Source organism: Annulohypoxylon maeteangense (genome assembly GCF_022496945.1).
Source record: "Annulohypoxylon maeteangense strain CBS 123835 unplaced genomic scaffold GGS22scaffold_11, whole genome shotgun sequence".
Classification (NCBI taxonomy): Eukaryota; Fungi; Ascomycota; class Sordariomycetes; order Xylariales; family Hypoxylaceae; genus Annulohypoxylon; species Annulohypoxylon maeteangense.
The window spans coordinates 1,007,264-1,025,451 of record NW_025953258.1 but is presented as its reverse complement, the minus strand read 5'-3'; the positions used below and the strand labels follow the sequence as shown (position 1 = coordinate 1,025,451).

The 18,188-nt window shown below is 47.8% G+C and overlaps 8 protein-coding genes across 8 annotated transcripts; 3 read left to right on the top strand and 5 right to left on the bottom strand.

Moving 5' to 3' along the window:
* Window positions 1-276: 276 nt before the first annotated feature.
* On the bottom strand, window positions 277-2,499 carry GGS22DRAFT_166518 (uroporphyrin-III C-methyltransferase). Its single transcript, XM_047961864.1, has 2 exons — window positions 1,931-2,499; window positions 277-1,872 (listed from the first exon to the last, which is right to left on the bottom strand). Exons 1-2 carry the CDS (start codon window positions 2,229-2,231, stop codon window positions 464-466), a joined length of 1,710 nt encoding a protein of 569 aa, XP_047817801.1. The 5' UTR covers window positions 2,232-2,499; the 3' UTR covers window positions 277-463.
* A 351-nt stretch (window positions 2,500-2,850) lies between these two features.
* Window positions 2,851-5,156, bottom strand: GGS22DRAFT_166517 (mitochondrial small ribosomal subunit Rsm22-domain-containing protein). Its single transcript, XM_047961863.1, has one exon. The coding sequence runs from the start codon at window positions 4,639-4,641 to the stop codon at window positions 3,025-3,027; it is 1,617 nt and encodes a 538-aa protein (XP_047817800.1). The 5' UTR covers window positions 4,642-5,156; the 3' UTR covers window positions 2,851-3,024.
* Window positions 5,157-5,547: 391 nt separating this feature from the next.
* Window positions 5,548-6,776, bottom strand: GGS22DRAFT_166516 (thioredoxin). The gene is made up of 3 exons (XM_047961862.1): window positions 6,610-6,776; window positions 6,101-6,543; window positions 5,548-6,029 (listed from the first exon to the last, which is right to left on the bottom strand). The coding sequence occupies exons 1-3, from the start codon at window positions 6,680-6,682 to the stop codon at window positions 5,871-5,873; spliced, it is 675 nt and encodes a 224-aa protein (XP_047817799.1). The 5' UTR covers window positions 6,683-6,776; the 3' UTR covers window positions 5,548-5,870.
* Window positions 6,777-6,939: 163 nt separating this feature from the next.
* Window positions 6,940-8,417, top strand: GGS22DRAFT_28169 (DUF171-domain-containing protein). The gene is made up of 3 exons (XM_047966692.1): window positions 6,940-7,066; window positions 7,120-7,241; window positions 7,306-8,417. The coding sequence occupies exons 1-3, from the start codon at window positions 7,037-7,039 to the stop codon at window positions 8,183-8,185; spliced, it is 1,032 nt and encodes a 343-aa protein (XP_047817798.1). The 5' UTR covers window positions 6,940-7,036; the 3' UTR covers window positions 8,186-8,417.
* GGS22DRAFT_28153 (vanillyl alcohol oxidase) lies at window positions 8,244-10,710 on the bottom strand. Its single transcript, XM_047966691.1, has 3 exons — window positions 8,759-10,710; window positions 8,646-8,703; window positions 8,244-8,571 (listed from the first exon to the last, which is right to left on the bottom strand). Exons 1-3 carry the CDS (start codon window positions 10,253-10,255, stop codon window positions 8,303-8,305), a joined length of 1,824 nt encoding a protein of 607 aa, XP_047817797.1. The 5' UTR covers window positions 10,256-10,710; the 3' UTR covers window positions 8,244-8,302.
* On the top strand, window positions 10,685-12,874 carry GGS22DRAFT_166511 (putative monooxygenase). Its single transcript, XM_047961861.1, has 4 exons — window positions 10,685-11,147; window positions 11,238-11,838; window positions 11,920-12,316; window positions 12,372-12,874. The coding sequence occupies exons 1-4, from the start codon at window positions 11,111-11,113 to the stop codon at window positions 12,624-12,626; spliced, it is 1,290 nt and encodes a 429-aa protein (XP_047817796.1). The 5' UTR covers window positions 10,685-11,110; the 3' UTR covers window positions 12,627-12,874.
* Window positions 12,875-15,386: 2,512 nt separating this feature from the next.
* GGS22DRAFT_195097 (uncharacterized protein) lies at window positions 15,387-16,212 on the top strand (the record flags this gene model as incomplete). Its single annotated transcript, XM_047965616.1, has 1 exon — window positions 15,387-16,212. The coding sequence occupies exon 1, from the start codon at window positions 15,409-15,411 to the stop codon at window positions 16,210-16,212; it is 804 nt and encodes a 267-aa protein (XP_047817795.1). The 5' UTR covers window positions 15,387-15,408.
* Window positions 16,213-16,327: 115 nt separating this feature from the next.
* On the bottom strand, window positions 16,328-17,346 carry GGS22DRAFT_195095 (uncharacterized protein; the record flags this gene model as incomplete). The annotated part of the gene is made up of 3 exons (XM_047965615.1): window positions 16,328-17,049; window positions 17,103-17,197; window positions 17,327-17,346. 3 exons carry the CDS (start codon window positions 17,344-17,346, stop codon window positions 16,328-16,330), a joined length of 837 nt encoding a protein of 278 aa, XP_047817794.1.
* Window positions 17,347-18,188: the final 842 nt, after the last annotated feature.

Here is an 18,188-nt window from a genome sequence, read left to right as displayed (position 1 = left end):
TGAGGTGGAGATTTATGGACGTCTTTGGTGATGGTGGAAGAACGTAGAGAGTAGGTAGATTGCTATATTATATGAATTATTATAAGGATATGCGAGTATAATAAGAATCTGAGTCCTTATGCCGTGAATATGACGTCCAAAATTGATTAAAAGGGGTATATTTAAGGTATTTTGGCTTATAGTAAGATCATGAAGAGTGGGATGGGGACGGTATGCTGATTCTATGCTACGATTCTTAACGTCGTTGAATGAGACGACGAAGTTAGAGATTAAAACGCCGTTTCCAACATGTAAGAAATCATATTGATATACAAATCATACCTATATAAATCGTGCCTTATTCAGGTCAGATATCTCAAACGCCACCCCAATGCTAAATGCCAATGCAACCATTCATACATGCGTCTTTCCCTCCCTGTCCTACCCAACACTTTTTATATGATCACTTCTTCCCACAGCCAACCTACGCACCCAAATCCAACTCATCACCAATGAAATCCAACCCCCTAAACCCCTCCTCAACAGTCCAAGCTTGGCCCTTTTGAAGTTTATTCAAGAACTCGCACGCCGCGCCGACAACCAGCAGTCCGGGAGGCCTACTCCCCTCCTGCTCAACAGCCTCGACGACTTTATCCAGCGTCGTCCTGATGACCCTCTGATCCGGACAACTGGCCCTCTCAATAACAGCACAAGGTGTATTCCTCGGCCACAACGCACGCCTCTTCCCCTCCCCCTTTTCTACCTCCGAATCCAAAAACTCCGTCAACTCCCCCACCAACCCCGCAACCCGATGCAGCGCCATCAGGAAAACCACCGTCCGCGAGGCAACAAACTCCGGCGGCACCGGCGCCTTCCCCTTCTTCCCGGTCCCGGTACAGATGAGCACCTGATCCGCAACATCCCTCTGCGTAGCCGGAATCCCCGCAAAAAGCGGCGCGCTCAACGCACTCGTGACACCCGGCAAAACCACCACATCCCCCTCCCCATTCTCAACCCCTCCTCTAGCTAACCCAAACCCCTGTCCCCTAAAAAACTCCACCTCCTCCCCGCCCCGCCCATAAACATAAGGATCCCCCTGCTTCAGCCTCAAAACCGTCTTCCCCTCCCTCGCAGCCGCGACCGCGAGTTCGTGCAATTCAGCTTGCGCCGCGTCCGCATTACCCGGGAACTTGCGCGCGATGCGCACGGGAGTGCGGCGGGGGATCAGGTCCAGGACCCCCTGCGGCACGAGCTTGTCTGCGAGGATCAGGTCCGCGGCGCGGATGGCTTTGAGGGTTGCGCGGGTGAGCAGGTCTGGGTGGCCCGGGCCGGAGCCGGCTAGGATTATGCGGCCGCGTTTTTGGGGTGTGTTACTGTGGGCATTGGAATTGGAATTAGGGTTGAGGGATGGGGGGAGGGAGGGGAGGTCGGTGTAGGATTGCAGGATGTTGGAGACGTCGGCGTCGGTTATTGCGGCTAGACGCTTTAGTGGCCAGTATTCGCAGATTTGGCTCAGCCAGCGCATGCGTCTGTTCTTCGCGGCGTCGAGGTCGGCTTCTGTGACTAGTTTGTTGAAGGTGGATAGTTGGTCGATTGAGTCGTCGATGTCGTCGCCGTCAGCTAGGGCCATGTGTAGGAGGTGGTCTTCTTCTTGTATCTTGCGTCGCACGTCGCCGAGGCGTAGACATGCGGATCCTAGGTTCGGTGGTAGGGAGGCGGCGACTTCGCGGCGGATCCTCGATGCTAGCTTGCATCCGCGCCCGTTTGTCGTTATGCCGATTTGTAAGGGGCCGTCTACGTGTGTGGATAGGAGGGAGAAGGTGCAGAGTTGTGGCGCGTCGACGACGTTTACGGGGATGCGGTTTCGTTTACAAAGTGTCGATATGTGAGCGCCTGTATTACCGTGTTAATGAATAATTCGTGAGATGGATGTTTTAGCAACGAGTCGTACTCGATGGTTCTCTAGCCGAGGTCACAAACACGGCATCAACTACGTGGTCTATCTCCTCTCTTCCGAGAGTAAAGAGATGTTCGTCTCTGAAGGTCTCTTTCACCCATTTTACTTCGCCGTCGTCTATGCGCTTCTGCAGCGCATAATGTAGCTCTGCCGTTTCTGACACTAGTAAGATGGGAGAAGCTCCGGCGCTCAACGATTGTCCACATCGTGCTGCCGCGAGGGGGTTCGAGCCGATTATCAAGTGAATATGAGACCGGGCATCCGTTGCCGTTAGCATAGATACGTAACTCGTCATGGTTGATCAATGCCTTGTTCCGGCGCACAACATATGTGATTCCCTCTTTGCTCTTCGTCAAGTATTCAGACCGGAGGAACAATGCAATTGATTATACAAAAAGAGATAAGAACATCACGGAGGAAATAAGATAATATTCATATTGATTATATCCCACGGAAAACTCCTAGGAAATAGGATATCTACCTAGTAGGTATAACTAGACGATGTCGCCATGCGGCAAACTACTGCGAGATATGAAAAGTCTTTGAAAGAGTCTCGACCGATTCCCGGCAATTTAGTCGATTTTAGTTGATTTTAGCATCTCCTGCGAAATTTTAGCGGGTCGGAGGGGGAATTTTGGAGGGGCATAGCTCTGACGCAATCGCGCTTCATAATACTATTTGGCTTTTTGACCAATCACAATTAACGTTTTGCACATAATCTGAACCGCCGCGGACCGACTTCCGCGGAACCTGATCGGAGATCTGTGAGTCTCCTTTCCTTCATATTGTAAGACGAGAATATGTTACAAATTTAATCAATTTTACTTCTAGAATTGTAATAATCAAGTTTTAGATATTGTATAACCTGTTCAAACTTATTTGTGTTCAAGGATGTGTTTGAATAGTTTAACTGAGTTGGTTATTGCATCTTGCTTAATAGCAAGGGTAGGTATTTTCCAGAATGGACTATGTAAGTTGTGGTGTTGTCCTGTAGCGACCCCTTTCCCGGATTTTATACATGTCGCAAGACTCATAATAATACAATTTTCGGGAGATTCATACAATCTTTCCATAGTACATCTTGTTGCTTATCTGAACCCTTCCTCTTTCAGCTCATCCAGCAGACTTTGCAACCTTGCCTTCTTCCCCCCTTTAGTCTTCCTCTCTGACGGACTATGCCCTTTGATTTTCTCACGAGCGCTATATATACCGCCGGAGTCGGCTGAAAGATGAATCACCTTTGGCTTATTTCCTCCCTTGGCTGCATGAGACCGTACGCCACCGTCGTCAGGCACTGATCCTCCTTTTCCGAGCCGGACATCCCTGTGCACTCTGGTCTTGGCGCCTAGAGCCCAAAGATCTCCCCATTGGGCCTTGCGTGCGTCGTGGTATGCTGCCTTACTGAAACTCTTGGGAACCGTCCATCTCTCGATCTTTCCCATAGGGGTGCAGAGGTCGAGTGTCACGTGGCCATGCCTCTTAAGAGGAGGGAGGATACTCCTAGGTAGTGCTAGCGGATTAGGTTGTTCTGCCGCCTTCTCGTATCCCTTGAAGGCGCGGTCGCTTGTATCTGCTGGATGCTCCGAAACGATGGGCGGCTCTATTCCAGGTAACTTCCCGCGTTGAATAGCGACAAAACTAAAGTTGATATCTTCGTGGTTACGATGTGTACCCCCAAGCACCTGTTGAAGAAACGGCGGTCGAATATATCGTTGGCTGAAATGACAAAAGTCTTTTCTTCCGCCGCTAATCCCTGGCGTTAAGTACATGGGACATGCCTTATGATTGGTACAAGGAGCAATGATCATGCCATCTTCGCGGACTCGTTGTGGTTCATTTTCGATAGACTCAGGTTGAGGGTCAGAGCCGGGGGTGACAATGAATTCGTTTAGTAAACGGGACCGAACATCTGCCACAGCTTCAAACCCCCGTGGATGGCCCTTCTCCATCACAATCAGGACACCGCCTTCCGGTGATAGGAATTCCCACAGATTATCTAGCATAGCCTTGCGTTGATATCCGTGTTTCTGGGGCAACATCAAATGAGAAGCGATAATAATATCAAACTGCTTTTTGGGTAACGGGTTACCACCAGAATCCATTAAGTCAGGTTGCGGGCCGGAGTGCAGATAGTCGGGTAGCCGCGGGAGAAAGGTAGTGTTATGGAGAAATCGCGATATCCGTTGGCGTAATGTGTCAGATCCAACCACAACTGTTTTTTTCCCTGGTGGCCCATGCGATGGACTCTTTCCCCCTTCAGACATGATATCCCATTCGGCTAGCAAAACTTGCTCCCAGGCTGCCAGACCAGCGCCGCCTGCACCAACATCGAGCACACGGGGACCTTCACCGTTATTTCTAGAAATGAGTTTAGGAACCCAATCTGAGCCGAGACGCTTTCGGATCTCGATTAGTATTCCCAAAACAGATGCATATAGCCCCGGAAGGTTTGTGGCGATGTAAGCATCGGCTTCGATTTCGCTCATCTTGCGATGGCTGGCCTCCATGGCTACTGCATTCTGTGGCGCGTTTTTTTTGGCCGCGGGGGTAGCAACTGAGTGAGGAAGCCCAACACCACCGAAAACCCTCTCCGCCGTTTCTTTGATATGTTTGATATCTGTTCGTTCAAGTAATTCTCCAATTGGGTTTACGAAATCTGCTTTAGGAAGTTGAATGGTGCTAGGGTAAGTCCCCCATTCCCCCATTCTTGTGTACTTATGAACGCGGTCCACCGTAGGCTCAAACCTTGCGTCTGGCTCGTCTTCATATTCTTCATCCTCTTCGTCCTCTTCATCCTCTTCCACTTCCTCTTCGTATTCTTCGTCAGCTTCATCCTCTTCCGCAGCTCGTGCCCTAGCAATTTCAAAATCTTTTTGCAGCCTTAAAAAGGCTTTATATTCCCTTTCGTTTTTAGCTACGGCATTTACGTAAGCAAGCCCAGCCTCGGATGGTAAATCTTCCGCCTCTACGGCTTCAATTGAGGAAAGCTCCGCTGCTTCTTTCGACTCTTCGGGGGAAGAGGTAGGAGCGTCGGTTTCGTATACGAATTCCTCAAACGTCCCGTCTTCTGATTCTCGCAGCAGTACTTTTTGTGATGGGTCACGCAGTAAATCCGCATTCTTGATTCCGGAGGTGGGTATTCCTACATCTTCTGGCCTAGTTTCTCGTAAAGGAGCACCGTACAGCCGTTCGTAAAGTTTGTATTCCTCTTCGTTCAAATAGTCTTTCGGTAAAGTATCGCCAAATGCATGCTTTGCCTGCCGTACTGTGGTTTCAATATCACTTGGTTTCGACTCGGTATCCGTAGGTTGAGGATCTTGGAATTTGCGTCTCGTTGTAGAGAAGCAGCGCGCATTGCTTTTTCGACCGTATGATAGACTTTTAACGTTAGATATCGGCCGGGATATCGTTCGTGGTGGATCAGGACGTAGACTAGCAAAGCCGTTTTCAAATAGGTTGAGCAGACGAAGTCTGCATTTAGGACATGTTCCTTGAGCTCTCGTAGCAGATAGCATAGTGCTCGATTGCTTCCTACTTGGGCAACTTACACCCCAAGAAGTCGAAGTTGAGTAGAGCAAAAGGTGGGATGAAGCATTGGTGAATGTTCATAAGTGGGCAACTTTTTTCATAGGGAAAATTTAGACGCTAATATGCTAGCTTAAGAAACCCTTGGTGGCTCTATCCACTAAAATGACAGCTATTGTAAATGTGACCCCACTGCGAATCCATGCACCCGTCTTACTGCGTATAAAGAAGTCGCTGATAAGAGGATAAGGGTAGATAGGTACCTTCCTACATCCTATATAGGTACCTACCTTTATGCGACCTTGCAACTTGAGGATAAATTAAATGATTCTTCTTGAAAAGCCAACTTCGGTAGGGTATAGGAATAATTACAGACTGCGTAAATAATTAACATAAGTTACATACACTTCTAACTCCCAAGGTCAGCCAACGTTCTAACTCCACCGGGTCGAGCAGAACCGCCCTGCCCACCAACTTTCTGGCCACCATTTGCTCGATTAGAATTGGGTGGTGCTTCGGTGCCATTGACGTTGAATCGGGATTTCTCGGCTGCTTTGTAGGGATCGAACTAAGTATATTGTTAGCACTATGCGACGTATCCCATGAGACGGGCTTTGTAAATTGGAGAAGGGGATCTACCGAAAAGAGAGACACGAAGTATAATCCGAAGAAAGTCAATATGGCACTGAAGAAATGGAACGGGCTGAATCTCCATGGTCGGCCGCCGAACGCCGGTCCACTCCGCCTCGCGGGCGTGCCGGAGGAAGCTGGACTACCTCCGAGCGTTCGTCCAGGGGTTTTGAACGATGCGCCCGGCGCACTCGTACCGGCTAGCTTGACAGCCTTCTCTACGGCAGATGTCAACCCCGGTGGGTTCGCGCCCTGGATTGTCTCGATAACGGCACCGTTCTTGAAGATGAGGAAGGTAGGCATCGCGCGTACGCCGTGGGATTGAGCGATAGCTTGTTGGTTGTCGACGTTCACCTTGCAGAAGGTGATCTTGCCGGGCTTAGTGTATTTCGTCGCGAGCGATTCGAAGGTGGGAGCGATCATTTTGCAAGGACCGCACCAGTCGGCGTAGACTAAGATCTCATTTGTAAGCAACTGTACGAGATCGCGACTATGCGACAAGGCTGGTAAAGACTTACAGTCAGTGACCACGATGGTCGAAGACCCCAGGATACGCTGCCACTCATTTGAAGAGCTGATATTTACCGTCATCTTGACTGTTTTCTTTCAGTTGTGGGTGTCTTCGCGTTGTTGATGGTGGGTGTTGAATAATCGTGAGATTCGTTAATGGAAAGATGAATGGCTTCTAGGTTATAAGTGGACCTAATGACGATAGCTGTCCAGATCGGCATTAGGTAAGTGATGATGTACCTAGGTACTTATTCTTAGTCAGTAATTTAATATGGGGCATTGTCAAATCTGGAAAGTGGTGAGTGGGCGGTAAATTTCTGCCGGCAAAACTTCCAGAAGTCAATTTCGGCTTGAAGATTTCAAGGTTCGCAACCAATATGAAATGCAATACACCGAAACTCATTTCTCAACTTCTTCTTCTTATTACCATTCACGATGGCGGATTACGGAAATGATAGGCAAAAGGTAAGCCATTAATATTTTGAATTTTGTTATATTTAAAACTAATTTGCCTATAGAAACGTCGGCTTACAAAAGATGGCGATTACGTGGATACATCCAAACCGACTGCCTTCTTTAAGCCATATAGTGGTCGGGACTGGACTATTTCAGTAGCCATCCCCGGAAGTGTCCTCTCAACGTGAGTCATATTTCCGCCCAACACATCTATTGACAAATTTACTAAACATTTATTGCTTACCTAGCTGCCGACGAGATGATCAACGGACTGGCGTCGTTTCGCATATAGCACGTGCCCTTTCCGTCTTCAGCATAGACGAAGTCATCATCTTCGATGATTCTCACCCAGATACTCGTGCTAGAAATGTTGATCCTGCCAGTTACACAGGCGATGTAGACCCTTGCGGGTATCTTGATCATCTTCTACAGTATCTAGAGATGCCACCTTTCATGCGCAGAACCCTACTGCCATTGCACCCAAACTTAAAACAAGCTGGCCTTATGGCAAGTTTAGATATTCCTTCCCACCCTCACCAAACTGACTGGCTACCTTACTGCGAAGGTGTGACTACGACAGGGATGCCAAAAGGTGGGAAAGGAACGCTCGTCGATGTTGGGAGAAGGGAACCAGTTACTATTAGTCACGAGGTACCCCCCAAGACTCGTATTACTGTTCAGATTGATGAAAACGACCCATCGAAGGCGGAACCCGTGGACCCAAGTACGCCGCGCACTGAAGGTGGTTACTATTGGGGCTACTCAGTGAGACGTTGCGGCTCACTTGCAAGTGTCTTTGAAGAGTGTGCTTATGAAGGGGGCTACGATCTAAGTATCGGCACATCAGAGCGCGGTCTCCCTATACCCGAGGCCTTTCCAGACAAGAAGAAAAGGGAAAGCGCAAATTTCCAACATCTTCTCCTCGTCTTCGGTGGCCCTCGAGGTCTCGAGAACGCAGCTGAAAATGATCCAGAGTTGAATGGCCTAGGAATTGTTAAGGGGAGAACGAAAGAACTGTTTGATCACTGGGTCAACATCTTGCCAGGACAAGGAAGCAGGACGATTAGAACAGATGAGGCTCTGTTCATTGGATTGGCAGGTTTGAGGAAGCTGTGGGATGGTAAATAGGCGAATGGGCGATGAATAGAAACTCCAGCGCGACGGCAATTGCATTTCGATGGCAAGCAACCGATACCCTATTTTGCTAATTTTGCTTTGGTTTTCTACTATTGATATACCGAATTCTTAGGAACGGGGTCCAATTGTTGTTAAGTCAATGTCATCAACTTTCAGCTCCCATCCTTTCCCTCTGAACCGCTTAGGCCAAATACCATTCCTACCAGGGGCAAGAATCCCGTTCGGATCCAAGACATCTTTAATCGTCTCATTGAAACGCATGAACGCCGAGTTGTTCCAGTTATATGTACCGGCTACCTGATCGGCGAACAGGAGATGTGTGCGATACTCACCAAATCCCCTCGCAGCACACTCATCTATCATCTCACGCATGAGGCCTAAAATACAGGTTAGTGTATGGGTAATGTCCTGATTGCGGCTGGACTTAAAAACGGCACAAGGTGATACATACGTATGGCGCGATTCTTAGCTTCAGGGTCCGCCCTATCATATATGATATTTGTGATATACTAACCGCGTCGGAGTGTCAGTGGTCTATACGGGCAGAGATGACACGATACTTACGTGGATTTCACGACCAGCCACACACAACGTTGGGAACAAGTCGAAACCGTGCCTTTGATGCGCTGCTACAATTAGCTCATGTATCGTGCGCGCATCCTTGCCACGGGTTGGTGCGATCGGCGAGAAGAATAAATGAGCACCGTTAGGGACCCAATTAAGCCAGTCTAATTCCCGCAGAACCGGCACGCCACTGCACACCGAGGCTCTATCGTGGATATAATGATCGGGAGGGAGATTGGCGGGCAAAAAGAATTTTGAGCCCGGGATCTTCCCGAACTCCCCTTTGATAAGTTCCAGTTGTGCGACGATAGCCTCCGGAGGTCCGTATTGGGTTCCGTAGAAAACCCAAGAACAATCACCAAGCGGCAACTTCGAAGCAGCAGTTCGAATCTCCTCCCGTGTCATTGGGCCAGCCCCATCGTGGAAATCTTTCTTTCTCCCACCAGTAACGGCAAGCTCCTGAATTGCGTGGCGTAGTTGTGGAATATTCCCCAATATGCGCTTTTGGGCAAGGGGTCGGATGAGATCCACTATATGTTCAAAGTCATCATCGCGCGGGAAAGTGAAGCAGTATGATTGATGTCCAGTCTCAGGCATCAGATGGAAACCCATTTTTGTCACGATTCCAAAATTGCTTTGTGAGAAAATACCATCGATGGCAGGGCCGAACGCGTGCTGGAATGATTGCCAGGTAGGGTTATCTGACCCGTCTGGGCCTGGCATTGCACCCATGCCTGTACGCAATAGTTCACCATCAGGCAAGACGAGCTCCATGCCACAATGGTTTGCGAAATGGTCTCCGTATGGAGTATAGCCCACGCCGCGGTCGATGGCGTTACCTAGTACACTACCCCCACCCAGATCGGGGGTGTCGATCCACAATGGGAGATTTCGATTCTGAATTTCCTCATAGAGCTTGAAGTACGTGACTCCGGGTTCGACGACACAACTAGCATTCTCCGCGTCAATATTGATGACCTGGTGCATCCGTTTACCGAGATCAACGACTATGGCCCCAGGCATACGGGGTGCGGCGCCACCGTAGCCTAGGTTTCGACCGATGGAGATAGGATAGATTGGGATGCCGAACTTGTTAGCCCAGCGAACCGTCGCTTGAACTTCTTCCGTTGACCCAGGATACACTGTCGCACTACTGACAAGCTCTTCCTGGTCCGCAATGTGGAATGCATCGTGAGTGTTTGGGTGTTCTAAGTACCACCCATCCACTAGTGGCTTATCATTGACTTCGACATTGTCATCTCCTATTTCTGTCCTCAATTCCTTAACTGCCGTCTCAAATTTCTCCAGAGAAACATCTGGTGGCAATCGAACCGGTCTCTTTCTCGCTTGACTGGCTGGCAGCGTACGGTTTGACGACAGGCGGGCATGTGCATCTTTTGCTTCCTGGCTCAGTCGCACCGGCGTCCCGCTATGCTTCTCCTTTAACGATGGTATTATAACTGGGATTGTTCGTGCCGTCATGGTGGCTATATTCATATAATTTTCTAAATTCTTTCTGTTTCCCCCCTTCGTCGTCGAACATTCCGGCCAGTCAATCTCACATATATATCACTTGCGAACATTATCCCCTTATTCGTAATCCCTCCAAAATTGGTAATACTTACCTAGAAGGTACTCCGCTCTACAGTTCCCCTAATAGAAAGCGGGACGATGTGGTGTTATAGGCGGGGTTGAAGTTGGGGAACCCTCGGCAGATGCGACCCCTTGCCAAAATACCTATGTTTCCCCGTGGGGCATCTCATTAGAGTTTCCACGAAAAGCGTACTGCTATATTCCAACATCATTCTTTCCGAAAAGAAACAAGATCTAGGCTGGGCATCAAATTTCTCCTACCAGAGATCGTGTGACATATGAAATATTTAATGCAGCTAATATCAGTAGGGCTAATCTGCAATGCTTGGTTCCATCAACTCAGTTCGGCTCCGATAAGAGGTGTCTAATAAGAAGTGTCTACTTAAGTACCATAAAACACGCCCGCTATTAAGTGCCGTATTATCTCTACAAGACCGGGCAAAGGACAGTCCCCTAATAAGGCTTAGCAATCCCCGAAGAATGAGAGACAAAATCCGGAGAAGTGGGTCGAGAGCGATCTACCGTCACACTAGGACAATTTGCCATGGCAAAAGAGGTGTAGTTTAAGACGTATGTGCTGGTAATGTGTCTCGGCGATAATCCGCTGATGTAGGATTCTTTCGGCATGAACGAGCATCGAGAAATCTGCAGCCTAGATCTAAATATGGAGACCCCCCGAATACTCGTTCGCAGAACGTGTCCGTCTTCTAAGTTAAAGGTCTTGGTAAATTCGTATCACGATTGTAGAACATATTCACCATGACCGTAGATGGTATTCAAAAGGACCCCATCAAGGGTAAGATAATATTTCCTTTGCCTAGTTTATTCTATTTGGAAAAGAAAAAGAAATTGGGAAATATGCGTTACTAAATCTACCAACCTCAAGCTATTGTTATCGGTGCCGGCCTTGGCGGATGTGCTTGCGCGCTCGCCCTCAAGCATCACGGACACTCAGTTGTCGTGTATGAACGGCTGAAAGGTTTCCGGCGTCTCGGTGACTCGCTCGGGCTAGGTGAAAATGCGCTCAAGCTGCTTGAGCGATGGGGTGGCTCGGATCTGTATCGCAAGCTCACAAGTATCGGCAACCAGGCGCCGGACATGCAGATCCGGAGGTGGCACGACGGCAAGATCCTCGCGCAGCAGCCGCTCATGGATATGGCGGGATACATCGGACACCGAGGTGACTACCACGAAGCGTTCATTCAAGCAGTAAAGGATGCGGGGATCGAGATTAAGATGGGGCGGGAGGTCGTCGCGTATGATGAGACGAAGCCAAGCGTGATTTTCGCGGATGGCACGGAGGAAGTAGCGGATATTGTGGTGGGCGCGGATGGGATTAAGAGCCATGCGCGGGAGTTGGTGCTCGGGTTCGAGGATGCGCCGAAGAGTAGCGGATACTCGTGCTACAGAGCGTATTTCCCCGGCAAGCATTTACGGGAGGATCCGCTGTGTCGCGAGTTCGTGGATCATGATTGTGTTAATATCTGGTATGTCTGCATTACTTCCCCAACCCCTTTTTACTCTTCACATCTCTATCGATGGATTAAAATGCTTACGTTGAAATATAGGATTGGAAAAGACACGCATTTAGTCCAGAACACGCTCCGAAATGGCGACGAGTTCAATTGGATCGTGACTCGCAAGCTTTCACACGAGGCGGATATGGTGATCAAAGAGTCGTGGTTTCAGGAGGGCGACATGAATGAAGTCAAAAAGTCGCTGCAGGACCTGGATCCCCGCATACGCGCCGCCGTAGACAAGACGGAAGCTTGTCTGGACTGGAAAATCTGTTACAGAGACCCACTACCCACGTGGGTGTCTAATAGCCATAAGATCGCGTTGCTGGGAGATAGTTGTCACCCCCACTTGCCGACGAGCGCGCAGGGCGCGAGTCAGGCGACGGAGAGCGCGGGCGTGTTGGCTGTTTGCCTGAAGTTAGCTGGGAAAGAGAATGTTCCTTTGGCAGTAAGATAAATTCACGTAACACTTCACCAAGTATCCAATCTAACCAGACGTACAGACAAGATGTTATGAGAAATTGAGATTCGCAAGGACTAGGGCCAGTCAGACGAACGGAGAGGATCTAAGAGATCGATGGCACAACGCGCTCAAGGATGTAGATGAGGGTGTAGAGATCGACCCCGAGTCGGTTAAGATGCGGAACAGGTGGTTGTATGCGTTCGATGCTGAGGCGGATACGCTCGAACGCTGGGATGAGGTGTCTGCGTTGGTTAGGAATGAATTGAAGACTGGGAAGATCACGCCATTGTGTTAATTTGGTGATGAATTTGAGGTGAGTTAGAAATTCGGAGTTTGTTGGGTTCTTTTATATCAGCTAGTATGCCATAAAGATCCTGAACTGGAACATAAGGAATCATGAGATATATAGGTAGGTAATAGAAGTTCACCACAAAACCGACCAAGACCACGTTATCATGATTAGATCAATTTTATGTCATCAATTTTACGTCATCAATGCTATGTCATCAGACTTATGTCATCAAGACTACATTACCTAATCACGATTACGATATCATGATTACGTGATCATACCTTCTCATCCCTTTTCACATCTAACTTCGACATCTCACAGAATTACCTACGAGGATGAGAACGGTCAATCTCGCACATGGGAAGCGATAAAGCGCCCTGGGCGACCAAAAGACAGTATCGTGGATGCCGTACAAATAATCGTAATCGCCCAAAGATCTAACGGCCCGGAACTCCTTCTAGAGAAACAATTCCGCGCACCAGCAGGGAAAGTCGTAATCGAATTCCCAGCCGGTCTTGTCGATGAAGGCGAAACCCCTGAGCAAGCTGCTTTACGCGAGTTGGTAGAAGAGACGGGCTACGTTGGCGAGGTAGTATTGGGTCATGGAGGCAAAAGACCGACTTTGTTCAGTGGTACGTTCAATTCTAATCTAGATATTTTAGAAATGAGTGAACTAACTATCTCTTAGCACCTGCATCTTCGAGGTAAAATTATTTCTAGACCAATGTTCATACATGAAGATTAATAGACTAACCGTTCATTTAGCTCGAAGAATTCCTTCATCAACATCAAGGTAGACCTTTCTAAAGAAGAGAATCAAAATCCTAAAGCGCAGTTGGAAGATGGTGAATTTATCGAGACTTTCTGGGTGCCATTGAGCAACCTGTACCGAGAGTGCAGGAATCTAGAATCTCAGGGATTTGCCATTGACGGCAAGGTCGGCGTATTTGCCGAAGGTCTCGAGGCATCAAAGATGTGGTCAATTGGATGAACGTCATACGAAGCAATGTGTGATATAATAATCCCCAGAACTTAGGCATTTCCTTTTTACAACTCCAATGATGCCGTCCACGCCGACGGAGCAAGTTTATTAAGGAGAAGATACTTGAAAAACATAAGAAATACAACAAATTTCGTGATAAGCCGCATATAAGATAAATAAAAAGAACTGCCATGTAGGTGGGGATTTTTAACTTGCCTTGAGTTGATCATCGATTTTCACACATGAAGCCTCGATAGTTGAATATTCTACGGTACATATCATAATTTATACACTCACTAAGAGCACACCTTGTTTTTTCGAACCAAGCAAAGTCGTGCCTAGATGACTAACCTCAAGTGATCACTTCGTCAGTACGTACTCATACCTCTTTCCAGGGGTCACTTATGCATAGAAATAATATAGATTAGGGGAATCATACTCCTCTACGCATCCCCTAGCTGGAGTTCTTCATTCATTTACTTCCATGACAAGTCACTACCTAGCTATCGCAATGCTACAACAGCAACCTTCTCAGATGGAACTCACCGGGCATCATCTCCTAGTTACAATATCAGCGTTGTTGGCCCCCTTCATTAGTACCTACCTACCCTTGTAAATATAGAAATGTATGCACTGTATTTGCACATACCCGAGGAGTTGTTTGTTGCTGAAACTCATCCACTCAGATATCATATGGCTTGACAACTCATCCTAATGACTTAGTTGTGCGTCATGGTGAATCCTTAAAACTTCTTCATTGTTTGCTTAGTCAACCGTTACTCCATCAGTCCCTAATCATTCTCTACAGGGAGTACATGAGTTGTGGGAGAACTATGACAACACGAGCAACCTGAGTCCTATCTGGATATTAGAAGGCGTTGTTTTCAAGGTTCCTTGCTTTGCAGGTTTATTTCAAGACGTCTTTGCTCCTATTTAAGATCCCCTTTCATTTATATGCCGATAGAATTTGCAGATATTTCGATAAGAGCACTAGAATTAAAAATCACTTTGACTATCAAGAATATATACATACTACTTATACCTCATACCCATTCACACTATTACGATGTCAGATATACAACCATCCGCGTGGAGATGTGCTTGCGGACGCTGGATGTCGGCGCATGAAACCCGCTGTCTTTGCGGTCTCTTCAAACCTATCCCCTATACACCATTGCCGACTAGCCTAAATAACGAGAAGCCTCCTCTCGCTTCGATGGCTACGGGGCAGGCAAGGTCATATATGGTCAATGGAATAGCCGTGATTGACTATGCTACAACACATAAACAATCATAAGGGACTTGGGACACAATAATTAGGCCAATATAAACTCTAGTGCCTAGAAGAAGACTCTTTCAAGATAGTTTTATTTTTTAGGGGGGCATCAAGCCTATGATATGCACTGGCCACGAACGGTATATCTCAAGTATCTGAGTGGGCAAGGAAAAGACAGAACGGAATATACCTATGTACCTACCTACCTAGTAGATTGGTGAAAATTCATATAGCAACAATAAGAACACCAGGTTCTCACACTTCAGCAGCTTTACCTGAATTTATCCCGAGTTTCGTGCATGTCACAGTATCATGGTGTTTGCTGACTCATCGTGGCGGCGCGAAGGCCCACATCCATGATACCCTCCTGTATGTAAAAAGGGGTCATAACCAACACCCCTTTTTCACTGTGGCGCAGCATGAATACTTGCACCAACATCCTGAACGTAATAGAAATACTTAATACTAGAAATTCCCTTCTGCTTACGGAACGTTTAAAATTTCACTAAATTCATCAATTCACCCTGATGGCTTTTCTATTTTGTCCCGGACGTCGCCGCCGTCGCCCCAAAAAAGCCATTCCGTACGAATGGATCTATCCTCCACCACGACCACAACAGCAACCCCCTGGCCCGCGGCACCCGCAAAGCCAGTCGCCGCTCTTCTGCAAACTCCCGCTCGAGCTGCGGCTGAAGATCTTCCGCCTTGCACTAGACTGCTCGCCCATTCCCGTCCACACGCAAGGCCTCCCGCGCTTCGTCGGGTTGCAACAACCCGCAGTAGGAGGGCCGCAGGTTATCGTGGTGCGCGAGGCTCGCCTGCTCAGCTTGTTGATAACATGCTCTCGCGCGTACGCTGAGGCGTTGCCCATACTCTACAGCGTCAATACGTTTTCCGTGGGCTCCCGCGACACAGTGTCGTTGCTCGCCGCCGCGTCATACGCGTCGTGGATCCGGCGGCTCGAGTTCCACTTGCGACTAGGCAAGCCGCCCATCAATATGCAACGATCAGGTCAGGGCTGGATTAAGCGGAGACTAAACCGCAGATTCACTCAGAGAGAAGAATCCTGTCATCGCGAATGGCTAAAAGTCTGGGAGGACATGCGGAAATTGGAGGGCTTGCGGTGGTTGCATGTTAAGATCTACGCGGTCGGTTCGTGGCCTAATAGGTGGCGCGACCACGAAATGGAGGCTCTTATGCCGCTGAGGGGTCTGTTGAAAGATGAAGCGCATGGCAAGTTGACGGTGAACTGGGACAGACCAGTGGCCCTAGGTACGGCCGCCGAAGATATGCTGAAAGAGTGGGTAATTGAGCGATCGGTAGTCTCATGACTTTCATCACAATATTACCTATTCACCAAAACTTTCATCGAAACATAGAAATTCCGTGTCATTTCTCTAATCATTCCACATTATTATCTGCTCAAAATACCATATGTCCTACATATTACATGAACCGTTTTGCCGCATCATTCTTCATAGTATCTGAACCCCGCCCAGCCCCTGAACCCACGAAACCTATGTTCCTTGTTTGACCAGTTGGAGGGCTGGTGAACTTGCCGTTGTCATCAATCTCCCTACCCTGGGTTTTCCAATACAGGGCACTACCCAAGATCGCAAAGGAGTCGGCGTTATCGAAGCACTTGTCAGCCTCTGTGGAAATCTTCTTGCAGTTTTTCCATCCGTAACCGCTAAATCCGTTCACGTCATCCTTTAATCCACCCGCTTTGGTGTGCATCATCTCATGGAGCATGCATTTGTCCCAGAGAGTCAGTAGGTCAATTGGCCTGTAGAGCATCTTGGTGATCAGCTTGTCGAGGCCTGCCACGGCGAGCTTAGCGCGGGTCGAGGTTAGATCCTGGGTCGTGTGGTATTTCTTGGCTCTCACATATTGGAGGAACCAAGGACACATCTGGATTACGTCTGGCTTGTTCTCGAATGTGTCCGTGTACATGAAGGCGTTATTGCAGTCGTTATTCATATTGTGCAAGTCTTCTATCACGCTGTCGTATAATTCGGTACTCCAGTCGACCTTCTCAAGTCGTGTCTCGTCGCAGAATATGGCTACTTCGTACGAAGGGAGCAGTTTGATAGCCCCCGTCTTCTCCTCTCGGAACGAGAGGACTCCTGTTATTGTTCCGTCCGGCGCCGTTCGTTTCTGGAATGTTTCTGTCTTTGGGCTTAGTAACAAGCTCTACAGTTTATGGACCTCCAGGGCTCACTTTGGACCTCCTCCTGTGCGTTCCCGTTAGGAGGATTGAATAATTGTTCAAACAAAAAGGTCGTATAGGCATCCAAGGGGTTGGCCCCGACAGCACTGTAGGAACTGGAGTTAGAGATTGTTTCATTCTGTGAGTTATTTGTTTCAGGAACGACGCAGTGTTTCTCAGCTTATTCATAAGTTTTATTCCCAAATAACAAGAGCAGAGTCCTAGAGGTCACTTACTCTGATGTCGCAGTAGCCATGGTAAGAGCTTGTTCCACCAATTCCCTAATCAATCCGACGTCATCTGTAATAAGTCAATATAAAAGTAAAATATCTTTAAGAATACGAGATGATATAAGTACTGCCACATGACGCTGTGTCGATCAGATAACTTTGAGCGGTGCCTCCCAAACATAGCACAACGGAAAATACCACAATTCCAAAAGGAAACAACATTATGTGGGAGGGATGGAGTTTATCAGGTAGATTATTGGTATCGAAAAATTAGGTACCTAAGAAGAGAAGAATAGGCGGTCCAATATGATATTAACGTTTTTTCTAGACTGAGAAGTTAGGAAGCCTTCTGTATCATTAAGAACACAGATTCTTAAGTAAAAGCAACAGCTATTGCTATATACCAGTCTACCGCGGGTATTAGAAGTATCAGCGAGTCCCAAACCGTGTAGACCTATTTTAAAAATGTCCATATGATCGCCATGTGCCTCCTTCATAGCACAACCAACGTAGGTTATGTAGTTTCTGAGAAATATGTATTCAACATGGGTATGCCTTCATATTTTCTTCAAATCAGCTTGATGTCAATCTTAGTAGCCTTTCACCTACCTATACCTTCGACGTATTTCGAATGCAACAGATCACAATGAAGTCCTATATTGGTGAGGCTGTTGTGTTAGTTGATCGAGTCGTGAGGCTTAGGCTGGCTCACCCTATGTAACAGGATGACCAACCCGCAAAATACCAAATGATGTAGCATTGTCCAGGGTATATGAATTGCGTGAAATTTAAAAATCAGCTTTTGAAAATGATGTTGGTTGTAACATACATATTGATGATTACGCGAAGGCTGATAGATATCAGTGCT

Bases quoted from the DNA above. Each gene is read 5' to 3' on its own strand.
- GGS22DRAFT_166518 (XM_047961864.1), bottom strand. From the start codon at position 2,231: ATGACGAGTTACGTATCTATGCTAACGGCAACGGATGCCCGGTCTCAT. The intron at 1,873-1,930 runs GTACGACTCGTT...ACGGTAATACAG, and splicing joins CTCGGCTAGAGAACCATCGA to GCGCTCACATATCGACACTT.
- GGS22DRAFT_166516 (XM_047961862.1), bottom strand. From the start codon at position 6,682: ATGACGGTAAATATCAGCTCTTCAAATGAGTGGCAGCGTATCCTGGGG. The intron at 6,544-6,609 runs GTAAGTCTTTAC...ATGAGATCTTAG, and splicing joins GACCATCGTGGTCACTGACT to TCTACGCCGACTGGTGCGGT. The intron at 6,030-6,100 runs GTAGATCCCCTT...CAATATACTTAG, and splicing joins ACTTCGTGTCTCTCTTTTCG to TTCGATCCCTACAAAGCAGC.
- GGS22DRAFT_166511 (XM_047961861.1), top strand. From the start codon at position 11,111: ATGACCGTAGATGGTATTCAAAAGGACCCCATCAAGG. The intron at 11,148-11,237 runs GTAAGATAATAT...ACCAACCTCAAG, and splicing joins TCAAAAGGACCCCATCAAGG to CTATTGTTATCGGTGCCGGC. The intron at 12,317-12,371 runs GTAAGATAAATT...CCAGACGTACAG, and splicing joins AAGAGAATGTTCCTTTGGCA to ACAAGATGTTATGAGAAATT.
- GGS22DRAFT_166517 (XM_047961863.1), bottom strand. From the start codon at position 4,641: ATGGGGGAATGGGGGACTTACCCTAGCACCATTCAACTTCCTAAAGCA.
- GGS22DRAFT_28169 (XM_047966692.1), top strand. From the start codon at position 7,037: ATGGCGGATTACGGAAATGATAGGCAAAAG. The intron at 7,067-7,119 runs GTAAGCCATTAA...ATTTGCCTATAG, and splicing joins ACGGAAATGATAGGCAAAAG to AAACGTCGGCTTACAAAAGA. The intron at 7,242-7,305 runs GTGAGTCATATT...TTGCTTACCTAG, and splicing joins CCCGGAAGTGTCCTCTCAAC to CTGCCGACGAGATGATCAAC.
- GGS22DRAFT_28153 (XM_047966691.1), bottom strand. From the start codon at position 10,255: ATGAATATAGCCACCATGACGGCACGAACAATCCCAGTTATAATACCA. The intron at 8,704-8,758 runs GTAAGTATCGTG...CGACGCGGTTAG, and splicing joins TGGCTGGTCGTGAAATCCAC to TATATCACAAATATCATATA. The intron at 8,572-8,645 runs GTATGTATCACC...CCTGTATTTTAG, and splicing joins AGCTAAGAATCGCGCCATAC to GCCTCATGCGTGAGATGATA.